The sequence below is a fragment of the Euleptes europaea genome, chromosome 19, assembly GCF_029931775.1.
Source record: "Euleptes europaea isolate rEulEur1 chromosome 19, rEulEur1.hap1, whole genome shotgun sequence".
Lineage (NCBI taxonomy): Eukaryota > Metazoa > Chordata > Lepidosauria > Squamata > Sphaerodactylidae > Euleptes > Euleptes europaea.
In genome coordinates this window covers 14,367,381-14,394,793 of record NC_079330.1, presented here as the reverse complement: position 1 = coordinate 14,394,793, position 27,413 = coordinate 14,367,381, and the positions used below count along the sequence as shown (strand labels likewise).

General features: G+C 42.9%; 1 protein-coding gene across 5 annotated transcripts in view; it reads right to left on the bottom strand.

Moving 5' to 3' along the window:
• The window catches only part of CAMTA1 (calmodulin binding transcription activator 1), an 815,188-nt gene that overhangs the window by 780,937 nt on the left and 6,838 nt on the right, over positions 1-27,413 (bottom strand). For all 5 annotated transcript variants that reach the window (XM_056865058.1, XM_056865060.1, XM_056865059.1 and 2 more), the window contains exon 2: positions 15,605-15,723. In XM_056865058.1, the coding sequence (XP_056721036.1) occupies positions 15,605-15,723 (119 nt within the window). The remainder of the gene's footprint in view (positions 1-15,604; positions 15,724-27,413) is intronic.

Here is a 27,413-nt window from a genome sequence, read left to right as displayed (position 1 = left end):
ACGTGTGGGATCCAGCAATTTGTATTTTTAAAAGAATGATTAGAAGTCACTTATTATTTTATTCCTCCTCCAGCACAAAAACATCTCAAAACATGTGATGGAACCAGCAGAAAGGATGCAAAAATTGGTCCAGACGTTGTAATTTGTTTAATTTTACATAAGTGTTTGTTCTGTTTATCTGCAGGGCAGAATCAGCCATTGGCTTCTATTGCATAATACCCAGAATCTGGAAAACAAAGCACTTGAGGAAGTGTGTCTGAGTTATGCCCTACAGACTCCTGGTACTTTGTATACTATTTCACAAGGAAACTGTTTTCTAAAGACAATTTTTAAAAGGACTAAAAAAAAAAGAAGCAGATGAATTGGCTTGTATCAAGAGGGGAAAAAAGGGAATGAAAAATATCACATTTTCCTAAGTTGTTGAAATGTTCTGTTTTCAATCTAGCGGTCTATGCTTCTAAGGGGAACAATTTCACTCAGAAAGCAAAAAGATGCAGGAGACGCAGCAGAGGGAAAATAGAACCGCATGCATGAGAGATCCCGCAAAGAAAAACACTAAAGAATTAACTCCTGCAAACAAAAAGCCCAGTGTCCTAAATATATCCCCAACACAGAAAATTGTGCAAGAGGAAAGCAGCAACCTGAAGCAGGAATGCTGTTTACGGCTACCTGCAAAACGAGCATCGGGAGAAATCGCAACGCTTGCAGAATGGTCACATATCAAACAGCCGTCCAAGACAAAATCAGGACAGAATCCTCCATAGCGTGACAAGGTACATTACAGTCAAGCTGATCTGCTTGAAACTTAAGATGCTAGCCATATATTTTAAAACACCAGTGGGCTGATGCAGCCACTGAGCTACAGTGAAGGAAAGGGCCCCCCAAAAGGTACAATCGTACTGTAGAGCAATCACAGTGTGGTGTAGTGGTTAAGAGCGGTGGAGTCTGATCTGGGGAGCCAGGTTTGATTCCCCACTCCTCCACATGAGCGGCGGAGGCTAATCTGGTGAACTGGATTTGTTTCCCCACTCCTACACATGTAGCCAGCTGGGTGACATTGGACTAGTCACGCTCTCTCAGCCTCACCTACCTCACAGGGTGTCTGTTGTGGGGAGGGGAAGGGAACGTGATAAGCCAGTTTGATTCTGCCTTAAGTGATAGAGAAAGTTGGCATATAAAAACCAACTCTTCTAATTCCATCCCAAATTCTTCACTTGTTACCACTAATAAAGACCGAATTTGTTATTCTACCTATAAACATTAAATACAAAGAAGAGTTGGTTTTCATACCCCGCTTTTCTCCACCTTTAAGGAGTCTCGAAGAGGCTTACAATCACCTTCCCTTCCCCTCCCCACAACAGACACCTTGTGAGGTAGGTGGGGCCAAGAAAACTATGACTAGCCCTAGGTCACCCAGCAGGCTTCATGTGGAGGAGTGGGGAAACCAACCCAGTTCTCCAGATTAGAGTCAGCCGCTCTTAACAACTACACCATGCTGGCTGGGGGAAATAGCTAGGATAGCCACACCAGTCAAATATCATCAACAGACTGCCTATTTGAGACATTTCATGAGTGTTGTTTGTTAGCAAAGGAGGGAAGTGAGGGTTGCTGGCATCCAAGCCCTGCAAGAGAAGTAAACCTAGTGGCAGAACAGAACTCCCAGCCACCTACTTAATCCAAAGACATTGCCACGCAGGAAGAATTAGATTGCTACAACCAACTGACTTTTCTTTTTAAAAAACTGAATATTTTTTTACCCTGGTGTTCCAGGATAAAAGCCCAAGGGAAAACTGTCCTGTGAATCACTCCCCTGGTTCATCACTGTTAAAAGTTATGTAGTTAATTACATTTTTAAAACCCTTCACTGTTTTACAGATTCACTGCACGGAGCTCAGTTAACTGTGACCATTATTAATTTGCTACAGTAATTAGTAGTAGTATGAAACCTCTTAGTAATTAAAGGGTTGTTGTTTTTATTTTCATTATAAATAAAGTTGATACATCAAATACATTTGACTGCATCTTTTTTGAATGGTAGTAACAATCACCCCTTAAAAAAAAGGAGGAGGAGGAGGTTTTTATATGCCGACTTTCTCTACCACTTAAGGAAGAATCAAACAGGCTTACAATCACCTTCCCTTCCCCACAACAGACATCCTGTGAGGTAGGTGGAGCTGAGAGAGCTCTAACAGTGCATTCCTAAGGAGAGTTAGGCCAGTCTAAGCCCATTGAAATGAATGGGCTTAGACTGGAGTAACTCTCCTTCGGAATGTACTTTAAGAGAGCTGTGACTGGCCCAAGGTCACCCAGCTGGCTTCATGTGTAGGAGTGGGGAAACCAACCCAGCTCTCCAGATTAGAGTCCGCCGCTCTTAACCACTCAGATCCCACTGCTCTGACAATTACAGATGCATTCAATATCTTCAAGGGATATTTCAGCCTCTCTTACAGCACATTTGCACACTTTAATGTAACTGTAATTAGGTACTAATAGGTGAAAACAGCCATTTTGAAAGTACTTAATTTCTTATTATATCCTTGGAAGTTTTTTCTTTCTCTGAAGAACTGTACTGAAGAATTTTTTTTCTGTTCTACCGCCTTATTCAGAATGTGAATACGAAGTACGTTGTCAAAGAGCTGTTCTGTTAAAGTGAGTGAACAAAACCATAACCCACACACAAAAGTGCTGGCAGTGAAGTTATGATCAAACAACTATTTCCTCTGAAGATCAACTCAATTTGTAAAATAATCAGAGGAAAGAAAACACTTCCATGAACTTCTGCTTAATGTTTAGAGGTATTTATCCGAAGAGGGGGAAGTTGAAATAATCCAACAGATAAAGGCAAGGAAAAACAAAGTTATGGGAAACACAGCCATGGCCACTGTATCCCTCAAAAGATCCTGTCTAAAACTGCCAGCATGGTACAGTGGTTAAGGTGTCAGACTAGGACATGGGAAACCCAGGTTCGAATCCCCACTCTGTCATGGAAGCTTGCTGGGTGACCTTGAGCCAGTCACAGCCCAGACCCTGGCTAGAATTTGGATGGGAGACCTCCAAGGAATACCAGAGCTGTGACGTGGAGAAATGTAACGGCAAACCACAACCCTACAAGACTCACGGTAAGTCAACTGTGACTTGACGAAAAAAAGAATTGCCAGCTTTTCTACATGATAAAGATATGGAGGATTTTAAATCTATATGGTCAAAGGCCGCTGCATATTGGGATAAAGTGGCAAAAACGGATTTTAAAAGTATAGTTAACGAATTATAGTACAATATGATTTTTAATATGATATAATAATAGATTCTTTTCTGATATGTCATAACACTCCATCGGAAGTCCAATGGTGGAGGGCACTGGTGGGGGGATGGGTTCTGGATTCAGGGCACGATATGGCTTATAGAGTGATTTGAATATTGTATTAGCGGATAAATAGTGTCCTGAACATGTAATTTCTGTTTTTCTTTTTATGTATATGTATTTTTTCTTTCTTTTTTTTCTTTCTTTATTCTTTTTTTTGTGTTTATTATGAAAATAAAAAAATTATATAAAAAAAAGAAAAGAAAACATACATGGTGACACATATATTACACAAAAACGGATTTTGAAACTGTACTTAACGAATTGTAGTATTATGTGATTCTTAATTAACTATAAGATGAGAATTATTTTTTTTATGTAGTGTCATAACACCCCAACGGAAGTCCAATGGTGATGGGCACTGAGGTGGGGGCTGGGACTCAGGGCACTATGGAGATATATATTAAGAGAATGTATCTTTTAATTATTAGATAATTAGTGCTCTTTGTATTTCTGTTTGGTTGTTTTGTTTGTATTTTATGTTTTTTTTTCTTTTTTGTATGTTTTATTAAAAATTTAATAAAAAATTTATAAAAAAAAAAGGCACTTCAAGTGGTAATCTCATCTTGTAAACTAAGCTTGGTTCCAGCGTAATGGCTATTAAATTACTTTTCAGAACCATCCACTGGGATCCGCCAGTCTCTTTGCAGCAACTGCCCCACTTTTCGCCACTTTTCTCCCGCTAACTTGCCAGGCAGCAACACACTTTTAACTGAAACAGGCAATCTTAAGGTCTCTCTACGAGCAATTTTCATGGTTCCCAACAAGAATCTTGTCTCAACCCCCCTACGAAATAGCCATAATAAATATATACCAGAACCAACGGGTTGAAATTAAAACAAAAGAGTTTCCATCTAGACATTAGGAAGAATTTTCTAACAGTTAGAGCGGTTCCTCAATGGAACAGGCTTCCTCGGGAGGTGGTAAGCTCTCCTTCCCTGGAGGTTTTTAAGCAGAGGCTAGATGTCCATCTGTCAGCAATGCTGATTCTATGACCTTAGGCAGTTCACGAGAGGGAGGACATCTTGGCCATCTTCTGGGCATGGAGTAGGGGTCACTGGGGGTGTGTGGGGGAGGGAGTTGTGAATTTCCTGCATTGTGCAGGGGGTTGGACTAGATGACCCTGGTGGTCCCTTCCAACTCTATGATTCTATGATATACTACAAGGATATCAGCTCACTCAACGGCTCTTCTAAATATTACATCTGAGGATGCAGAAACGTGATTGATTTCAGCATGTTAGATAAGTACAGCCAGTTGTAATGGCCTTGGGCTAAAAACAAAACAATACAGCTTGATGAGCACAACCCTCACCCCCCAAAAAAGCTATTTTTCCATGCCGCAGCTTAAGGGGAAAAGACAGCCCAGTTTGTTCCCCCTTCTTTGGAAGCTTACCACTTAGCGATACTTGCTTGTTTAAAGTCAACCAGAATGATAACCTTTCGATTGTGTGAAATGACTCAGCCTACTCAGAACGATTGCTAATTCTCTAAGTATGACTGGAAAACATACAAACAGGGCCTATGTAAATTTAACACAATGCAGGGGGGTTTCAATTCTGCTTCAATTCTGCGTCAAGGTTCTTTTAAAGACAAAGCACGTCACTAATGCAGGGTCCATTCTGCATGGGGCAGTGCAAAGCACGTGAGAGATCCGGGTTCAAGTCCTCGTTCAGCCACAAAGCTTTGATGTGTAGGTGCTGGGAAAGACGTGATCACTCAAAAGGGTTTTCAAAAGAGTGCTTCAGACATCCTAAGAGTATGACTAGAAGGCATTTTGCGAAAGATGCACGCAATGCATCTCCCTGCTGGATGTAGCCACAGCACACTCACACATGTAAGCCAAGATCACAGCGACATTCACACACAACAAAAATCTTTCCTAAAACAGTATAGGATGACTTACTCTAAAAATGATACCCATTGCCTTAAAAACAGAAAAAGTGTTCAATGTTTTCAGTTCACAAAGGTTGTTTATGCATGGGTACTTTCACTCATGTTCGCCCCCCCTCATCTGTCTCGGTTGTTCCTTGGAGTTATGCATGAGTTTTCCATCCATTAGAGATTACCTTACTGCCAGTCCTCACAATGTCCCAGTCTTCCCATTCCTCTGTTAACCCAACTCTTCCATCTTCCCTGAGCAAAGCCCGGGTGAAATCCCCATGCATAAGGCAAAGTGTGGGACATGCAAGCTTAGTTTCGCTCACAGCCAATTACAAAGCAGCATGTCCAGAGGCGGGGATTCAAATAGTTCCTGCTTCCTCAGAGCTCTTTCTGAGCCGAAGAAAATCTTTTTAAAACAGAGGCTTGGATTTCTCCCCCCCCCCTTTCAGATTGCTCCGTTTTTTTATGTTGTTGCTCTTAAAACAATTTTTTATGTGGCAATTGGGTTTGGGGGGGGATTTTCTCTCACAGTAAGCACTGCAAGTAAGCCAATTACAAAGCAGCATTTAAAGGGGCAGGAACTTGATTTGAATTTGGAGACTGCTGGTGCATAGATGCCCAACAGGAAAGTGTGGGTCCAGCAAGCAACAAACCTCAGGTAAAAACCCCATGCATAAATGACCATAGAGAGTATTTTTAAAAGTCTTGGAATCAAACAGGCTCAGACACTCCCCTCTCTCCTCCCATCATGTTTATCAATGCCTATCTGGTTCCCCAAACCGCAGGTCATTGTAATATCCCAACTGGCTGAAGTGACAAGCTAGGTTTATTGGGAACAAGGAAGATTTCAATATACAATCCTAATGTGAGACAAGGGATTGCCAAGGCTCACTCCTCTCATTATAGCTTTGTTATGCCTGAAAAGAACCATATTCAGCTACTCATCAGTGTACGCACATAGGTCAATAAGCTCTCTGAAGTCTTAAAAGGAACTTCTCATGTACACTGTGCATTTTCCTGAATCTGTATGCTACTGGTTTTCACCACGCAAGCTACCGGCACAATGAATAAAAATAGTTTTTTTTTAAAAGAACATCAGAAAACCAGACCAGTCAGTATTTCTCAGCCTATTATACTTCCACATTACCATGGGCTCCTTGGAGGACCGGTAGGATTTTTTAAATGATATTTTATTTTCGAGTTTAAATTCAGATTGCATTTCAAACTAGGCTCTTTGATGAATGACGTATATAATTTATTTCTTTTCAAAGAGCTAATCTGATTTAATATAAAAGCCTACACACCCTCTTCAACGCTAATTCTCCAAACAACACACTGGCTGGTTTTCTATTTAAAGGAACAAACTGGGTAGGATGGGGTGTGAGAGAGAAACAGATAATTTATTGCTGTGCACACTGCAAAGAACAGTGTCAGAGAGCATGGACTTTCCATCTAATGGAATGCCATACCTGTCAAACTGGACAACTGAATGTTAAGACTCTGCTGGAGTAGTTTCCTGCACACAGCTGATTGGCCATGCTAAACTTTTGCACATTTGAAATGTTTATCTTACCGCTTGTTGCTGAAGTTAAGCTATAATTTCTTCCAATATTTACAAGGTCCCCAACAGAAATAAATGTTAAGCTTTACCTGGAAACTGCCTGAACATAACATTTAAACCACCATTGTACACTTTGTTAAATTTCTTCTTCCTTAGCCAAACAGTTCAGTCACTTTCGGCTGTCAGAAAAAAAGAGCTTTAAAAATAGAGAAACAAAAACTTCGAAATGTGCTGGGTAAGGATAAGGAACATGTCAAGTCAGACTCAAATAATATTGCTGGGAAATATTCTGGACAACCTGCATCGCTGCCAAAATCTTGTGCAGGAGCAATGCCTCCCAGCTCTGGCTGAAGAAGCTTTCTGGTAGGGTCTTTCCTTTAACGTGCCAGGACTGAACACACAAGCATGAGCAATGATAGCCTGTTCCTGGATAAGATTTGAGAGGGGCAGAGCTCCAGTTCCTTTCTGGTGTAGCCAAGGGCCCCCCTAAATTTCTCTCTGGCCTCCAATGTCTCTTCTCTCCCTTCTAGGTAACCTGAGAAGCCACCATCCGTCTCCTGAAGGTAGACAACTGTCTGTGCAGCAGTTCTGAGCTTTGCCATCCCATCCCAAGCAAAAGGGCCCACGTAAGCCACTAGTGTTACAATTTTCTGAATAATGTGATTGGAAAACATTTCATTTTTACACGCCATTTTTTAACCTAGCACCTGTTACTTTATTTTGGTAAATGCTTTTGTCTGCCAAAAAAAATCATAAACCGCTAAAGCGACTGTAAAATACTCAATGCATGCTATTTACATTCTATACAAAAGGCAGTAGAGAACTGCTCTTAGCAGTTTTTGTACCATGGCCCCAAAAAACTGGAGTTATTGCATTACAGGAAAATTCCCAACACATTAGGTCATGTGGAAATAGTCAATTTCAATGCTACAGAATGTGGTACATTTTACAGGAAGATCTAAGAGTCGGGCACACAACAGCATATTGTTCCTTCACCTCCTCCTGTGCAAAAGAAATATTTTAGTCTTCTCACTCATTAAGGGGCAGCTGGAACATAGTGGTGTCGGCACAATTTTAAAAGAAAACAGACTGAGGTTTCGTAGCTGGCCCAGCTTAAGAGACAAAGTCACTCTAACAGGAGGGAGGTGGCTGATTAATACCTCAGGCTACTGAGACAAGGCTGATTGAGAAGCTCACAAACAGGTATTGACCTTCACCTGAGCTTTTCGGTACTGCTGTAGAATTCCTCCTGTGTTTCCAATATTCCTCTGGGGTTTACACCGGCTGCCTGATCCATCAACATCTTGGCTCTACCATGCAGTTGGTTGTTGCGCAGCTGCTTAGCAGGCAAAAATGGATGCATAGGATGGGCACACTTGGGATTTAGACCGAATGGAGTTGCATAGCACACCTGCCCCCCCCCTCCACACACACACAGCAACTCTGGCATGCTCCACGGTGGCAAATGCTTTCCATAAAGACTGTAGCTGCCTTACAATCCTTTATCTGGCAGGAGTAATTTTTTTTCTTGGGTCGCCCATGTAGGTACTGTACTAAAATACCAGATCAGGGACATTAAAACTCAAGCTGTGATGGTTCTAGACTAGAGTTACTACAACACAAGAAGGAGTTGGTTTTTATATGCCAACTTTCTCTACCACTGAAGGAAGAATCACACTGGCTTACAATCACCTTTCTCCTCCCCTCCCCACAACAGACACCCTGTGAGGTAGATGGGGCTGAGAGAGCTGTGACTAGCCCAAGGTCACCCAGCTGGCTTCATGTGTAGGAGTGGGGAAGCAAACCCAGTTCACCAGATTAGCCTCTGCTGCTCATGTGGAGGAGTGGGGAATCAAACCCGGTTCTCCAGATTAGAGTCCACCTCTCCAAACCACTGCTCTTAACCACTACACCACGCAGGCTCTCAAGGCAACTAACTGAAAGCTGAGAGGAGACTCCCAGGTCATAATCGAGCATCTCTCATGGAGTAAGCTAAAGGAGGAGCACAAACCAGGCAATCAAATTTCTATCGGAATATTGAAGCAGCATTTTGATCTAGCCATTTTCTTTTGTGTGCAGTACAAATCGGCTTGGTGTTCGGCACGCGAACAGCAGCAGTCCACAGGAGGGTGTCTTTTGTACTGCTGAACTAAAGGTGTGCAAATGCACGTGCTTACACCACTGATTCTTAAACAAACAGAAAGTCCAGGGCTTTGATGCTACTCGAACGAGAAAGATCGCTAAGGCACATTCTGTTGTTCCATCTCCCAATTTCACAATAGACAGCTGCGCCTGTGATTAACAGCAGGTGACCCCTGTTTCTGTCAATTTAATGAACTCCACCAAGACAGAAAGAGGCTCCACCAGCCAAGATTGTCCCTGGGTAAAAGGGATTTCAGAAGCTGAGCCGGGAGAAGGACTCTGCTATGTTGAGCTTCACGGGAACACTTTACTGTAGAAGAAATTAATGCCTGGAATACTTTACAAATAAAAATTATGCCAACGGCAAATTAAAGTTAAGCAGACAGCATTTATAATGTGCTGTAACGTTTTATCATGCGGGTATTAAATTACGCTGCGTTCAGTGCAAGCAAACCACCATGCGCTAGTGCTATGTGGCATGCATCCATTTGTCTTAGAGGGACTCGCGCAGGCATCTTTGAAGTCACAGGCTGTGCAGCCTTGGCACTCGGGAGTGGCTAGTACCCGTTTTGCTTATTTGCTCTCTGGCAGTTACAAAGAGCTAGTTTCCTGTGTGCAGTCGTGATATTCCCTTTTGTAAATATTGGCTGTGAGATCTGCCGAAAGTATATCATCTTCTTGCTGCCACAAAATATGCATGTCAGAAAAAATTAACTCCCTTCACGAAAAGGGTGCACTAGAATGTCACCGCTGGAGTAGCTCAGTAGATGCTTTTTATCACCTCCACCTGATTAACAGGGCTACGAAGTCTTAAGAGGCAAGTTAGCCGAATCTAACCAGCAAAGATGGTCCAGCAAAGGGCATCATTTGAACCCACCGTAATTTCTTTCAGGACCTAAACCAACCAATGTTCTGGTAACTATGTATTAATAAAAACTCAGGAGTAAAGTTGAAGGCAGAAGGAAAAGAGGAAGACCCAACAAGAGATGGATTGACTCAATAAAGGAAGCCACAGCCCTCAATTTGCAAGATCTGAGCAAGGCTGTCAAAGGTAGGACATTTTGGAGGACATTGATTCATAGGGTCGCCATGAGTTGGAAGCAACTTGACTGCACTTTACACACACAAGGGGTAAAACTCCTGTTTCTTGCAAGGGTGCTAAACATTTAATATCTACAGAGGGTAGGTTCTTCCCTAGCTTTTGAGTTGTCCAGTACATCAAAACACGGAACCTTTTAGTTACCATCAACATCCTGCAAGGATGCCCATGCAAATATCCATCATTCTCTTCTAATCAAATGAGCAAAAGCCTGCTCCTCCATGAACTAAGCACTCTCCCATAATTCAGATTTCTGATACCTTAATCTTCCAACTCCAACATATTAATTCCCTGCTCGCAAATGCTCTCCAGCAAGGAAATGTTTTTCTATGCTTCTCCTTTGCAATTGTCCCCAGGGCTATCCCAAAACACAACAATTTGGAGCAAATGACTGGCAGTAAGAGAGCAGCCAGTAACGTGAAGGTGTCTTGACATTTCACCTCCCTCTCCTTCATTCTGCCTATACTTAATCACATCAAGAGTAAGTTGGGCTGGATCACAGTCAACCCGTGGATGGCTGTCCCCTCCCCTCCTTCCAACCACAGCAGCATTTGAGCTAAATTGCTTTGGCCTGGGAGCCCATACACAAATGGGGTCAATTACAGATACAGAGATTGCTTATATGGTTTGGCCCAAGGAGGCAGATTTTAACAATAGTAGCAGTTGTGAAGGAGCACCACGTATATGTGTGCGCACTTCTGTACATCCTAACTGCTACTGCTATCTGCAGAAACCAGTGATGGGGACCAAGTGATGGGGAAGAGCATTTTACTAAGTGACTTATTTAGACAAAGTCATTAAAAAAAAACCCAGCTTGCATGTTCAGTTAAATTCCACGCAACTCTTTTAGGCCATATAACTAGGCATGTATCATATACACTGCCACCGGAGTTAACTGGCAGCGGAATTTAGCACTGAGCAGTCAGCAACCCCAGCTTTTACCTTTTTACCCAATGGCACATAGGCCCATTAGTTTTTTCCAAATATGTGAAGACTTAATGAAACAGTTGGGCTGAAATCATGATAATTTTTAAATCTCCAGTTTAAAAAAATTAAGGGAACACTTTTTTCTGAACAAAAACACATAGCCCATAGAGGTGATTTAGTAAGAGATGGCATTTTGATAAGAGTATATATATATATTATATATATATATACAACAAACATTTTAAGTAAAACTGTATTCACCAATAGCAAATCTCTCAGCAAAAAGCTGTATACATGTTAAGATGCTCCATTTCTCACTGCTTCAAACATTACTTTACTAAATTTGAGGGTTTTTTTCCCATTCAAAAAATTGTTTTTCTTTCCACATCTTCCTCAACCACCCTGTGCCAACAGCTGTTCTCGCCCCTTTCAGAGAGGTAGAAATACACTCTATGGTCAACCAAGTGCTCTTTGTGAGAGGCAGCAGTAAAGATGAAATTATAGCTCAGAGCTTCAAGTCATTTGCTTTAATCTCTCAATAAAGGCACCATCTTCAACATCAAGAACACCATCTGCAAAGCCAGTTTACTCTTTGCCTGATCACACAACTGTTTATGCTATGTAATTCCAAAGCAGAACATACAGTTGTGATTAGCACCATCCCAGAAACGAAGCCAGTTTCAGCATAGGCTGCAATTGCCATTCATTCTGCTAGCTGCACGCAGAAGGTGCAGTCTCTCAAACACAGCTGCTACACAACCTCCACTCCTCTCAGCCGCACTTGTAGTGGGTTCCTGCATATACTGCAAACACACACAACACACAAGCAGATGAAGGCTGTGCCACAATAATGTCTGAATGAATGCAAACTATCCTTCTGGGAGAGACTCGCACTGACTAAGCTAGGTCTATGATCTGTCATCACCAGAACCACCAATGCATTTGGGCACCACCCCCACATTCCTATTATTATTCCCACTGTGTACTTTCAAGTGCCTTCCAATGACCTTTAAAAAGGTGAATTAAAGATTCTTTTTTATGAGAACCAAGAAGCAAAACTGTATATAAACTGGCAAAAGCGTTTTTACCTCCCTTTATATGACTTGTTATGACTGTGTAGATGGCATCTAACCTAGAGCTCAGCAATATTAGTCATCAATTTCACTCCACTGCTGCCCCGTTACACTGAAATGGGAATGCAGCTCTCTAGGATCTCTGCAAACTCTGGGCCCGAGGAATCTACAATTTATAAATGGCTAGTTTAGCAAATCTTTACAAATGACACATTTGTCTTTCCACAGCCTCTGAAAACCACTGAAAAGAGCAGAGGTGGCCAAAAACCACAGGAGAAAAGAGAGGACGCTGCCCCAGATGTTCCCGAAGTGACCTTTCCTTCCATCTCGCAAGAAATGCAGAAGTTCCTAATTCTACTCATAACAGTTAGCAAAGGGGATCCCGCTAACGTGAGAAAGACTAAATAACAGGTACCCATTTCAACTGCTTATAACTTAGACAGACAACCAAAGATAACATTGTTTATAAGGGGGGGTTTGCCTGAAAGGGGGGGAAAAGATAATTGCTAAAAGAAAATGTTGATAAAATTACCACCTGGAAAAAGAAAAAAAAAACACAGGCAACCAGAAAAAAAGCCTATTCTGGCATGAAATGTTGTGCAAATCAGAAGGGAAAAACACACGAAATGGTTAAATATCAATTGATATGTGTTGTTTTTTTCCAAGGCAGTTTTCCTGCCTTTGTATGTATCTGTTACCATGGATGCTCAGTGCCACGGGTAAGATCTTACCATTCCCCCCACACACACACACTGCCAGATTACACCCTGTGTTTGCAGTGGAACCGTCTAAAACAAGCTGCAAACATCTAAAATAGCAACAGTTATGATAAAGGCACTGTTTAATATATAGTTTCTCCCTTTCCTGCAAAGCTTCTTTGTGTTACAGGGTAAAAATATAAGTTCTTGTGAGAGCTACTAGTTTTACACCGTTTTACACTTAACTGTAACTAGGACCATTGCTGGCAGCAGCTCAGAAAAAAAGTTACAGTAGCCACGAAGTTGCCTAGACACTTGCGAAATGTTAACATGCAAAGGGAACAATCCAGGCAAAGCTGAACTCTCAAGACCCACTGACTTCACAGGAAGAGTTGTTTACTATTTCTCGACACTGCCTTTCAATCAAAAACTTACAAAGCTGTGTGTAAGAAAAAGATTAATAAAACCAGTACACACAAAATACGTCAAATTTACTGTTCAAATAAAATGGGAGCGAAGAACATGCACAAAATTTACTAGTCAGTAAAGGTGTTTAAATCTCTGCTGAAACAGAGATCCAGACAAAAATGGCAGTAATGTTACTGGGAATGTCAAGTTGCGGAAAAGCATTGATTTACCCTACCTGATCAAGTTAAGGGCCTAAGAGTGATTTGGGGTGCCAGAGGCTGAGATGAAGGTACAAGTTGTTGCTAAAAAAATGTGTTTTTCCATACAGATCTAGTGACCTTCCTATTTTGATTCCATAATGTCCTGGCTTCACTACTGCAATAAACTATACAAGGGTAGCCCTTGAAGATAACTTGGAGCTACAGCTGGTGCAGAATGCAGCCACTTATTTCCTTGTATACAGCCAGTACTATGCCTATGATACTGGCTGGCTGTCAATTCAAGGAGCTGGTTTTTACCTTCAATGCACTTCAGGGGCATATGTGGAAAAGAATTCCTCCCCATGTGCCGTCCATGCTCTGAGACTGGCACACAAGCCCTTTCGCCAGTCCTGGAATCTGACATACATGAATGGTGGCAAGAACCAGGGCTTCTGGTGGCTCTAACATCCTTCTTCAGATCTCACCAGAGCTGTAAGACATTTTTCTTTTATGTGGCATTTAGCAAAGAGAGTGTCCACTTTGTAATTTGATGGTTTGTGCTCTTGAAGTAATCCCTATGCAACAGTTCATATAGCAACTGTATTGTTAATTCCCCTCCAGCACCCCACAAAACAAGAATAGGAGTATGCACAAAAGCCATCTTTACGCTGCCACACAACCCTAGCGACATAAAAGCAATTCAGCTACAATTGGGGGGGGGGGGGGAAGAGACAAAGTTTCTCTAGTATCCCAAAAGAGCTCTTCCTACCCCAGGAAAAGTGCTGGGGTTCCCTCACACCAGTAAGCTAGCAAAGAAAGGAATAAAATAGCATGAGTGTAATGGGGGTATTGCCCCACAACACTGCAGAGATGACAGCTTTTGTTGGTGGTCTGTTGTGGGGAAAGTAAGTTGCTTGTTCCTCCCATTCCCCCCTGAACAAGCTATGAGACAACTGCCCTGAACCACCACAGAAGTCAGTAGCAGGGCTTTGGGATAAACAGCAAGCACTTCCTTCCCCCTCCGCTCCTCAACAAACACCGTTCCATAGGCAAGCCCACCCCTCCCATTACACTGCAGAGCTTAAGATGGGGCCTTTGGGAAAGCAGTTGGCAAGTCCCAATACCAAGTTTTGCAATGTTCACAAAAATATGATAAGAATACCAAGCCAGGGCCAACTGCCGAACCAAAAGTCTGAGCTTTCTGCATACTGGGTGACTTCCCCGGCACACAGGACAGTTTAACCCAAGAACCCCAAACACAGCCTGAGGAAGACTGAGCGTGCTCATTTGCCCTAGAGGCACCACAGAATGTTAAAGGCAGCCGGACATCTGTTCAAGAAGAAACAGGGCTGCTCAAACTTCCAGCATTTTATGGTTTTCTGATGAGGAAGATTTGGGGCTGGAAGAAATTTCCCAACCATTCATCTCCCACATACACACACACAGCAACCCTTTACAAACCTGCTCCTGTGCCTGTTTCTTATGCCCAGTTCTAGAAACTCAATAGTGGATTGACTCCACTGAACTAAACAGAATCTAGAAGTGGTTAGCTTTGAGCTGGATTGCACCTGCACTGCATCCGGCAAAAAATGCACCCACAAATCTTGTGTCGCAAATCTTGTGTCGCAACTTATCTTAGAACAGGAAAGTGTTTGATTTAAAAGGGGCTACTAAAATACCACCTTCCTCACAGACTGAACCACCTACTCCCCCCCCCCGCCTCCCAACCCTGAAAGCCCTTGCCTACACCGCCTAACATTTTACATGGAACTAGGATTCGCTTTTCACATGCTCAGAAGATGCGATGGTAAATCAGTTTTCAAAACAGGAAAGATTATCGAGCAGCCGGGGCCACGAGTTGTTCTGCTGTTGAGAAGTTTTATTGTCCTCTCCTCCTCTGTCTTTATCAAATTAACACTCAAGACAGTGGCACACCAAAGCTACATCTTCATTAATTCCTGACAAGTGTAAGAGCATTTAAATCAGATACACACAGATTTTAACTATACCTTGGAGAGAAGCAAAATGCAAGATATGCAAACAAATGCCAACACCTGCCACATGGAGAGGCCATGTTCTGATTGCATTTAAAAATAAAACACTGAACAATTCAAAATAGCCATGCTAAATTACCCCTTGTGACTTACTTACAAACGTTGCAACCGAGACAGGTTTTGCTAATTTTTTTGACTCCCATTTTCTGAGATTTAAACAAACAAACAACGGAAAACAAAGAAACTGGATCTAGCTACCTCATTAGTGTTCCAACGGTGCCTCTCTTTTGGTAAACTGGAACATTTTGGTAGACATTCAAGCAGCTTTTTCGGTAAAAAGATTTTTACATGACTTCCATTGCTGTTCCCATGATCATCTAAAAGGGGGAAAAAGTGAAATGCTACCATCAAACACAAATCCTGTTTGGTCTATATTTATTATGTCCTGGAATAGAAAAATCCAAGAAGAAGCCCGGTGCCTGCATCTTTTAACCAGTAATAACTGTAGGAGGACAATACCCTTTTTTTCTGTACCGTTATATCATTTTTTACAGAGAGACATTGAAACTATTTGATACATGCCTTCTCTTTGATACAAGAAAGCTAGTTTGCACATGAAGGACAAGAACATTCAGCCCGATAATGTCAATATTTTTTACCTTTCAAAACTACAAGGAAGCCAAGGCCAACAACGAAGACAGAATTAAAGCTTTTGCCTCAATCATGTTCTCACCCCTTGCATTCACCAAGGTCAGCAAATGCACAGAACAGAAGGCTAATATCTTTCTCAGAATGCAACCCAACCGCCATCAAATAGAGCTTAAAGTCCAGTCTTAGTAGGTTAAGCTATATGAGTCTTCCTAATATATATAAGTGCAGCCTCTTCATCTTACTAATTTTCCCTGCCCCTTGCACAGGGGTACTTAGTATACTAGCAACAGTCTTAGAGATCTTTTAAACTAGTTTCTCTTGGGGTAAGAAACCTTTGCTCTTTCTACATTAATGATTAAAGCAATGCAACTTCAGCCCTAATTCAAGACAGAGCTGGACACAAATCAAAAACACAAGACCAGTTCTAATTTTGTGCAAAACAATTTCCCCCATTTACTACTTCCATAAAATTCATGTATCACATAGCTCAAAGATAACACCCATCAGCCCCAAATGGGCTGCGATTATCTATGGCCCTTCCTAGTGGCAACACAGGCAACCAAGGCCCAGAAAACCCCGTATGTATTTGAGATATTGCATGGCTCAGTGCCACTGCACTGATTGCCAAGAACGCTGCAAATGCTTGGCACAGTCTCAACAGCTTTGCCAGGAGATATACAACCAAAGAGCACCCTCATACATGGAACCAGGTCTACCTAGGAGCCTTTGCAACAGCCATGGTTCCATGACCATTTGACCACACAGGTGCATAGGGTTTCCGGCGGTCTGAACCCATTTCCAAATCTGGGGCCCACCTGTACCGCCCAGGAAAGAGTGTGCGCTCTGAGCTAAGCAAGAAAGCAACAGGAAGTCATGTGACATCTGTAACATGTGACAGGAAGAGGAGAAGCCAGAGTTATGACATCACAGTTTGGGGTGGGGAGAACTCTGTCCTGCAAGTAAAGACAGAACATCGGCAGAACTAAGCGGGTGGCCAGCTCAGGGAATGTGTACAGCAGCAAGGGAGCGCTTTTTCTGAAACCACCTGTGCTAAAAGTAACACTCTCCACTACTGAATGACCTTGCCTCAGCATCCTGCTGCTCTGAGCAGCACACATGTCAAGGGCAGCATTAACAGCAGGCCATTAACTACAAAAAGCAGCACAAAATGGCATCTGTATCAGGGCTTGTGACTTAGTAGGGGATTTTCCCCAACCCGCCTGAAGGTCCTGAGCCAGAGGCTGAAGACCACTGTGCTACAGGATGGCCATCTGTATTGACAGGAAGAGAGGCAAGCCCGACTGGAGATGGCACAGGAAGATTTTAAGCCTGCAGCTAGCGTGTGTGTTTTTTTATCTCAATGACTAAAGAACACCTTCTATTCAAGGTGCGTCATAAATCTTCTGAGACAGAGTTAAGGACAAGAGGACCCCTTCTCTCAGTAATGAACAGGGGACATTTAAGTCTGAAGCAATATAAACAGGAGTTTAATGTGGACAACCTGACAATGTATTCTTCTACCATCAACATGACTAATGAACTGGGAGAGGCTTTTCTTTTTCCTTTGCAAATTTGAGAATACAAGCTAGAATACTGCATCTGTAGCATTCAGATCACAGGGTGATGTTTCAAACGTTGAATATTAATTTTTTTAAACCTCTCAAGAATTTTAAAGTAAATCTTGGCAACAAGGAACCCCCCCCCAAAAAAAACCCATCATAAACACAATTGATGTAAAGTTAGACCTTCTTGTATGTTCCACTGAGAAAAATGGCTAGTGGACCTGAGTTTTAACATATCAGCTAAAAAGCCTTCTTTCCTGCTTATAAAGCCAGCATGGGATCTACAGCCAACTCTACAGCCAACAATATCACACAGGATATACAGAAATCATATGTCAAATGAGAACCACGCCTCTCTGGGTAATTTAAAAGAATCTGGTTTTTCAGAAAAACAGGCAAAGCTGTGGGAGGTGGCGGCAAGAAAAGAAAATGAGAGGATTCTAGTTTTTATGCCAGATACTGACATTGTGCACAGATGTCACATTCACTAGGCTAGAGCAACCACTATTCACACAGCTTCTAAGCCTATTAACTCCACACAGCGACCTAATGATGGAAGGGACCAGGGAAAGGCCTCTCATTCGGCTAGTGATGGCTGCATTTTTAGCCTCCTAGATCTCCTTCTGCATGAACTTCACTTTGGTGAGGAGGTTAAGATACATGGTTCATTTAAAAAAAACCAAAAAAAAACCAACCCAACCAAACAGCCACATTCCTTTTCAAATAGCTGCCTCAGACACCTTTTGGTCTGATAAGCAGAATATACCTTAAATAAAATGACTTTATATTCTGAAATAAACAGTTTACGTGCAGGGTGAGCAAGATAAAAAAGCTGACTGGAGCTGGGGAGAGAATGTGGAGCACAGCCTGACAAGACTGCTCATAGGGCACTTTCACACAGCCCAAATAATTCACTTTCAATCCACTTTCAGGGCACTTTGAAGGTGGATTGTACTGTGTGAACTGGCAAAATCTTGCAAACGATTGTTAAGGTGCACTGAAAGTGGATTGAAAGTGCATTATTTGGGCTGTGTGAAAGTGACCGTCATCTTATAACAAGCAAAGGCGCTCAAAGAGAACCTGGATCCCTACGGCAAAAGTATCAAGGAAGAAGAAGAAGAGTTGGTTTTTACATGCCGACTTCCTCTACCACTTAAGGCAGACTCAAACAGGCTTGAAATTGCCTTCCCTTCCCCACAGCAGACACACCCTGGGAGGTAGGTGGGGCTGAGAGAGCTTTTAATAGAAATGTGACTTGCCCAAGGTCGCCCAGCTGGCTTCATGTGTAGGAGTGGGGAAAACAACCCAGTTCACCAGATTAGCCTCCACCACTCATGTGGAGGAATGGGGAATCGAGCCCAGTTCTCCAGGTCAGAGTCCACCATACAAATTAACTCTTTCAGAGGTGGTAATTAAGACCCGTGACGCAGAGTGGTAAGCTACAGTACTGCAGTCCAAGCTCTGCCCACAACCTGAGTTCGATCCCGACGGAAGCTGGGTTCAGGTAGCCGACTCAAGGTTGATTCAGCCTTCCATCCTTCCAAGGTAGGTAAAACGAGTACCCAGCTTGCTGGGGGTAAAGGGAAGATGACTGGGGAAGGCACTGGCAAACCACCCTGTAAACAAAGTCTGCCTAGTAAACGTCGGGATGTGACGTCACCCCGGGAACCTTTACCTAATTAAGACTACTGAGGTACACTCCCACTGAAAGCAGTGGGACTGGAGTGCTGAACTCTCGTAGGACACCACGCCTAGATCTGCAGATAATTCATCTAATACATTTTCTTCTGCGCAGCCTGAAGTTTAAATGGAAACCAAACAAATAGGCCAACTAATAAAAGTCCATAAAGAGTTCTGAATTAATTACTTACTATAAAGCCTTGGTAATTTTATAGCCACATTCACATTCCTCGCACTTCACCCTCCCAAAGGAGGCAACATGGACCATAAAATTTAAAAAGCACACAACAGCAAATCACACACCCATACCACCCCCCTCACCCACATCTTTTTTTTACTGGTTCTTAAATCTTCTGGTGATTCAAAAGGGTAAATGGAAACTCCCAGCCTCTGGCTGTCAAAGTTCCTGGTAGAAAGCATTCACAGTTTTGAAGTTTATATGTCCCAGAAGGTAGACACTGAGGGTTGCAAGCAAGCATGAGACCGCATGGTGTCGAGATGGACAGGGAGAAGCTCTTCTCCCTTTCTCATAATACCAGAACCCAGAGTTATCCACTGAAGCTGAAGTATGGGAGACTGGGGACAGGCAAAAGGAAATAATTTTTCACCCAGTGTATATTTAAATTGCAGAACTTGCTGCCACAGGTTGTGGTGATGGCTAACTTGGAAGGCTTTAAAAGGGAAGTGGACAAAATTCATGGAGGACGAGGGTATTAACTGCTACTAGTCAGGATAGCTACTAATCCTGATGGGTATCTTACTCCTTCCAGTACCAGTATGCCTCTTTATACCAGTTGCTGGGGAACATGGGTGGGAAAAGATGCTGTTGCAGCTAGTTGGCCATTGTGTGAACAGAATGCTGGATTAGATGGCCTTTGATCTGGTCCGGCATGGCTTTTCTTATGTACATTTTAAGCACTGCAATGACAGTTTTCAGTGTGCGCGCTAGCGTGCAGGCCTCTTGTGACTGAAGAGAACTAGGCATTCCACCACATTGGACTTGCAGCCAATCTTCGAAAATGCTGCAGCCAACATTATTAAGGCAACATCCGAGCGGCTGAACCCTGCTTCTATGCGAGCAAAGCTCCACACAGCTGCCATACTACACATTATCAAGTGCCACACCATCCAGCCAATTGCTCACATTATTGTACCCATGAGGAGTCCTAACCAAAGGGAAACCGTTTTTGCCAACAGCTCCTTCAACAAATGCTTTACTCATACCTCTTCCAATGCAAATCTAGCACAAACCCACCACCAAAGGATGGTTTCTCCCCATACATGTCTCCATGGGCCAACAGTAATCTCCTGGTTGCCACCTTCTAGCAGTTCCCCTGCTCAAGGTGATATGCTCGGCATCTTCTATATAATGGCTCACGAACACATGAAGCTGCCTTATACTGAATCAGACCCTTGGTCCATCAAAGTCAGTATTGTCTACTCAGACCAGCAGTGGCTCTCCAGGGTCTCAGGCAGAGGTCTTTCACAACAACTACTCGCCTAGTCCATTTAACAGGAGATGCCAGGCATTGAACCTGGGACCTTCTGCATGCCAAGCAGATGCTCTACCATTGAGCTATGGGCCTTCCCTATAACAGCAGCTCTCCAGGGTCTCAGGCAGGGGTCTTTTACATCACCTACCTGCCTAGTCCCTTTAGCTGGAGATGCCGGGGATTGAACCTGGGACCTTCTGTATACCAAGCACATGTTCTACCTGTCCTACCTTGTGGACCAGGCTCCATGAACTGGGAAAGGGGAGCCCAGTATTTAGAAGTTCTGGGGAGGTGCTATAAGGCTATTTTATTTATGAGGGCTTTCACTTGGGTTTAAGCTGCAGGCACTTTCATGAGGAGGCAAGATAATCAGGTTTTATTGCATCTTGTATGTTTTCCATCTTGGGATTCTAAGTCACCTTGAGACACAAGGGGGAAATGGGGTATAAATATTTTAATAACTATAAATAAATAAATTAGGAATTTCTGCAGAGTGGGGCAAAATGTACCCTTTTTCACATCCCATCACACTGTACCCATGCTGCATTTTTGTGACCTACTTAGCATTACCTAGCAGACAATTACAGTCAACTCCAGCCCAGTTAAATCTGCTTGAATGTTCAGGCTTGCAAGCCCTGGATTAGCCTCCCAGTTTATCAACAACATTTTCAGTCTCATTTGTAAAACAAGATGCCTTGGTTTAATCTGTGATAAATTTCACCGGGGCTGGCAGAATGTTGACTGCAGCCCTCGGTCATGGAGAATACCAAATATCCCTGGCTCAATGTTACTGTGTGAAAGGTGGCTGCTGTACCTTCCCCACTGGCATATTTAATTTGGAGGTGGGCACACATGTACATGTGCAAGCACAAACGGAGCTTGGATCTGGCCAGGTACTATACTGGCTCAGGCCTGTATAGTTTCTACAGTAAGCTGGTGGGCCATTGTCTAGAACGTGGGGTCATCTGCTGAAGCTGGAGGGTGAGAGATTCAAAACAGATAAAAGGAATTATTTCTTCACACAAGGCATAGTTAAATTGGGGAACTCCCTGCCCCAGGATGTGGTGATGGCTGCCAACTTGGAAGGCTTCAAGAGGGAGGGGACATGTTCATGGAGGAGAGGACTATCCACGGCTATTAGTCAAAATGACTACTAGTCATGATTCATACCTATTCTCTACAGTATCAGAGGAGCATGCCTATTATATTAAAAGCTGTGGAACACAGGCAGGATAATGCTGCTGCAGTCATCTTGTTTGTGGGCTTCCTAGAGGCACCTGGTTGGCCACTGAGTGGACAGACTGCTGGACTTGATGGGCCTTGGTCTGATCCAGCATGGTTTTCCTTATGTTCTTTTTTGGCTGGTTCAAACAGGGCACTGCAGTGAAGGCCAAGGAAGCCTCAGGTGGGGGTACACCCTTGTGCAGTCTCCATGCTCCTGGTAACAGGTCACAGCAAGCGAAGCAGGCCCTCCTGACTTCCTGAACAGTTCCTACGCCAGCCCACCATCGTGCTGGAATCCACGCAGGAGCTCTACTTTCCTGAAACCCGTTCTCCGTGCTTTGAGTTCCCAAGGACCCATCGATTGTTCTCCACAATGCAAATGCTCAAGTCCTAACGTGCAGCATATGTGACTTAACTTGAACAGATGAGCCTAGCTGCAGACAGCACATCGTCCGCTTTGCAGTCACTTCCAGCTCTTGCTGTGTGCTTCTTTTTTGCATTGTGGATTATGTTACACTGATCTACAGTAGCCAAAAATATGTAGACAGTATTGATTGACGAAAAGAGGTCGTATAGCTATTGTGGGTACACTAATGAACAGCGCTGGTAGGATGCTATAGAGAGCAAACACGGTAGAACTCATGAGACAGAACCTTCCCAACAACCCACTGCCTCCTGTGCACCCCGGAATTGGCTGTCCCTCAGGAGCAGCATGGTTGGGGCTAAAATAGTATGACAGAAACCACCTGCAAATGGGACAAAGCACAGGACCCAATCCAACACTTCCTATGGTTGCAGCCTCCCCAAATTGTCCTGTTGTGACTGGCTCCACTTACATGCATCTGAGCGAGTGAGCTCTGACCCTGCAATAACTGTTGTTTGCCTTAACTTCTGTTTTATTTTACTCACATGGATTGTCTTCGCCCATGAGCCACCATTAGCTGCAGCTAGGGGACCCTGGCCTCTGGATAAAATACAGATCCTGCAAGACTGCAATCTCACTTATGAAACGATACTTTATGATGGCCTTTTCTGAGCGTGTGGGCATCTCTGGAATTTTGACACAGGGTTGTGGGCACATCACAAAATGGCCACCGCAGTGCAGGGGACAAGAGTAATTTTTAAGAAGATGTATCAGAAAAGAGAAGTGACAGAATAAAACCAATGCTATAAGTGGCAGAAGCCACTGTAAAAATGTTATTTTAATCTGCACAGCCAATCAGATCTCCAGTGGCCAATCGGTAGCCCTGCTGGGCAAGAGCCCGACCTGGCTTCGCCCACTTTCTGAAAACACTTGGAAGGCACCAGGAAAAGATGCTGATGGGCACCATGCTGGGGACCCCTTTACAGAAAAGAAATCAGGGACTGCATGTCTCAATTCACTGATGAAGACAAATACCAATGAGCTCAACATTTGTCCACTGCTTTCTTCCCAATGAGCTTTTTAGGACATTGCCTTTCAACCCGCTAGCTATGCCAGTGATGGTATATCCAAAACAACTTCAGCAGCTATCCCTGAGGTGGTCAGTCTGCAACCGGACCCCACCGCTTCAGACTGCAGGGGTGCGCGTGGGTACGTTCAGACATTTATTTGAGAGGGCAGAATTAGAACTCAAAAGATTCCAGTCCCCCTAAAACAACAGTGGATAGACTTCAGCATTTGGGATGCTCTTGGAACATCTAGTTTCAGGATGCAGGTGGGGAAATCCATGCCTAAGAACTTGTATGAAAGAGCATTCAGTCGCATGAGCCCCCAACTTGCAGTCTGAAATCTGCCGCACAAACACAACCTGACCCTCTTACGATAGGCCTATATCATAAGCCTGAGCAAGAGTTGGTATGATTAAGTCAGTCCAAAATGAATTATTCCTGATGCTATATTTGTTTAACAAACCTTTGTGTACTGCTTGGCTGCCCTTTTCAGAGCATTTCTCAATGCTAACAAAACCAGCTGCGTCAGCTCAAGCCTTTTTGCTGCCCCTATTATCCCACACACTCAGATAAGGTCACAAACAGGCAGAAATTTATGTTTTACAGCTAAATAATTTGCCACATGAGATAGGTGCTGGGCACAAAGCTACTAGAGCCTCAGCAGGAAACTTTTCACCAAATTCAGCAGCTGACCTATGAATGGGAACAGTGGAAAGTGTTTAACAAAGTTACTGCTCATGAGGCAGAATTGCAAGATTATTCCTCCAGGCGATGTTAGCACAGAGAAAAGTATTGTTGAGAAAGGGTATAAAGATGTCATTGGAAACATATTGCAGCATGATTATCCAATTTGAGACATTTCTCTTGAAGCTTTGAAAAAGAACGTTGGACTGAACATCTTGTCATTTATTCAGCCTAGCACATGACACAAGCAAACTATCAGATTAATTCAATCAAGTTCTCTCTGACAGCAGAACTCCCCCAATGCAATTACTCTTGTGCAACTAACTACGCAAAGTACACTGCTTTTATGTGCACAACACCTTTATTTTCCAGCTGAGAATTGTGAAGGGAGGCTGGTAGATCATAGAGCTACATGGGTAGCCCTATATAGCTCTGGACCACACTGCAAACACAGCTGAATGTTCCAAGAGGTCAACTTGTGAGTTTCCATTCAGTTCAGACACAAGTAATCACCAAATTCATGAAATGAACTGCAGTTAGTAGTCAGGCTCCAATTATTGCACAAGATCAAATACATTTAAGAGTAATTTTTAACGGATAGAGGGAAATAATCTGGAAAGCAGTAGTAGAGCTAAAAATAGCCATCTGGGTGACAGGCTGCAAATTCAACAAGCTCTTGGAGATGAACAAAGCAACCATACATACTCCTGTGTAGTTTTCTGCTCTATAAGACAGCCAGCTAGCCTTTTCTCTATAAAGACCTGGAGCCACTGCATTTGCTTCTAGGCACTCATTTTTCAGTCTTGTACACAGGCGAGACAAATTCATTTTGGAGACAGAGGACCTCACTTTAACAATAATTATGGTAGAGCTAAGGAGTAAAAGATAAGGATTTCCGAACCTTTTTAAAGTATAGAAACAAAACATTAGAAGACCAGCTACTTGCACTAAAATATCCCGAAGCTCTGTAATAATTAGAAAATGTTCTCTTTCTCTTAGTATGATGGACACAATTCTTAAAGAATACAGCAGTAGATCAGTAGCAATATTATGAAAAAGTCTGCTAATACTAGGCTTTAGAAAGCAATGACTATGCTAGCCTTTTGTCCAGTTTAAGAACAAACCACACCTGAGATTAGAAAGAAAACTTTGAAGACTTTTGAAAACAAAGTCAGGTAGATAAAATATGCCACAGAGAGACAGCTCTCATTTACCCCCAAAGCAAAAATCAAGTTCAAGATGGTTCTCTTAAACAGAAGATGCCCCAAATCCTGGAAGGAGAGTAACCTCCCCCATTCATTCATCACCTAGGGTGCAGCAACATCAGAAAGCACAACCTTCTAAGACAAGTCAGATGAGTACTACAAGTTCTAACAAGATGCTCATGAGAACTAGACAAATAAAAGGCCGTGGAAAAAAGAGAAGCTTATGCAGGCAATGTATTACTAAGCTTATGTAGTTTCCAATCCACAACACTGCCTATGTTAAACTTACAGTGGTGGCTGCAGGCCCATGGATGCCCCATGCACTGATGCAGCTGTTCTTAAAATGATGGATGGGAATGACTAGTGGGTCACAGGAGCCTTGCAAGCTGCTCATAAGACAGTAAGAAAGGCCATGCTGGATCAGACCAAGGCCCATCAAGTCCAGCAGTCTGTTCACACAATGGCCAACCAAGTGCTTCTAGGAAACCCACAAGCAAGAAGACTGCAACAGCATTATCCTGCATTCCACAGCATCTAATATAATAGGCATGTTCCTCTGATACTGGAGAGAATAGGCATGCATCATGAGTAATCTCCATTTTTTACTAGCAACTATGGATAGTCCTATCTCCATGAACATGTCCATTCCCCTCTTAAATCCTTCCAAGTTGGCAACCATCACCACATCCTGGGGCAGCAAACTCTACAATTTAACCATGCGCTTTGTGAAGAAACACTTCTTTTTGTCTATTTTGAATCACTCACCCTTCAGCTTCAGCAGTTGACTCTGCACTCTAGTATTATGAGAGAGGGGGGAAAGCTTCTCCCTGTCCACTTTCTCCACACATTTTATAATTTTGTAGACCTCTATCATGTCTCCCCTTAATCGCCTTTTCCCTAAGCATTGAGACTGCATCAGTACCTGAGTCAGGGACCAAGAGGCTTTCACATTCTGGCCAGGAGTTAGAAAAGATGAGATACTAAAGACCTAGGCTGCACAACCATTTGAGGACTGGGCTGGCAAACTTGGGTTTATTCCCCCTAGACTTCCTAAGCATCAAATGAAATTTAACTGAAATAGAAAGCTGACACAAGTGGCATACCAATCCAAAAAACCCCAACTGCAATTATTCAGAGCCTCTAATTACCTAACAGGTCAAACTACACTCAGCAGCTTTTAAATGAAGTCAGCTGAATAAAGTGTTATTTAACATTTCGTACAGGGCTGAAGAACAGGGAGCATGATTCCAGTTTTCAAATCAAGCTCATCTCCCACAGGCATGGTTCTATTGCTTTAATCCTAAAAAAAACCCTTGAGAGGTAGCAGCAACTCCTGCTCTGGCCATGCCCGAGAAGCTCAAGGACAGCTGTGGATTCCAGCAAATCCTCCAGGTAATCAGGTAAACTGTGATAGATTAACTGCAAATTCCACAGTTGAGATCCTTCTGTTGAAGATTTGCTGCCCCCAGCCTATGGCCAGTCAATAAAACTGGAACTTTGAAGAGCAGCTGCGTACTGTGGTTTAGCAGCACTAAAAGAACAATCAAACCAAAAGATCTCCTTCAAAGCCTAAATTCCAAGCCGGTCCAAAGTGGATGATTAAGTAAGCATAGTAGATAATCTGAAAAAGCGTTTTCTATTTGGCAACAAAGCCCTTCAGCAAACTGGAAGGGCAGGCTGATGGTTTTGTACCTCCTGCTGCAAAGCTACAGTCAATCTAAATTCTCCCTTTGCTTTAACTGTCCAAAGACCAACGTAAGAGTGCCATTATTTCAAGCTGTAGCTCACTAATAAACTAATCGACAACTATACAATGCTCATCCAGAGAATCCACCCCGAGTAGTCATCTGTACTCACCTGTTGACTACTCATTGTCTCCATATCAATTTTTATGCCCTGGCATAAATATTCACTTAAATGCTAAATGCTCCAAAATCTAAGCACACCCTTTGAATATATATGTTTGGCTGGCAACCTGGGAAAAACACAACATTATGATTCTATAAGTACCGAGTTCTGGCCCGGGAATTTCTGTGGCTCAAATGACCAAGGAATCAGTCCAAGATTCACACCATACCAATAGGTGTCATCTCCCAGAAGGATTAGAAGAATCACAATGTGGATCCTATACAGAGTT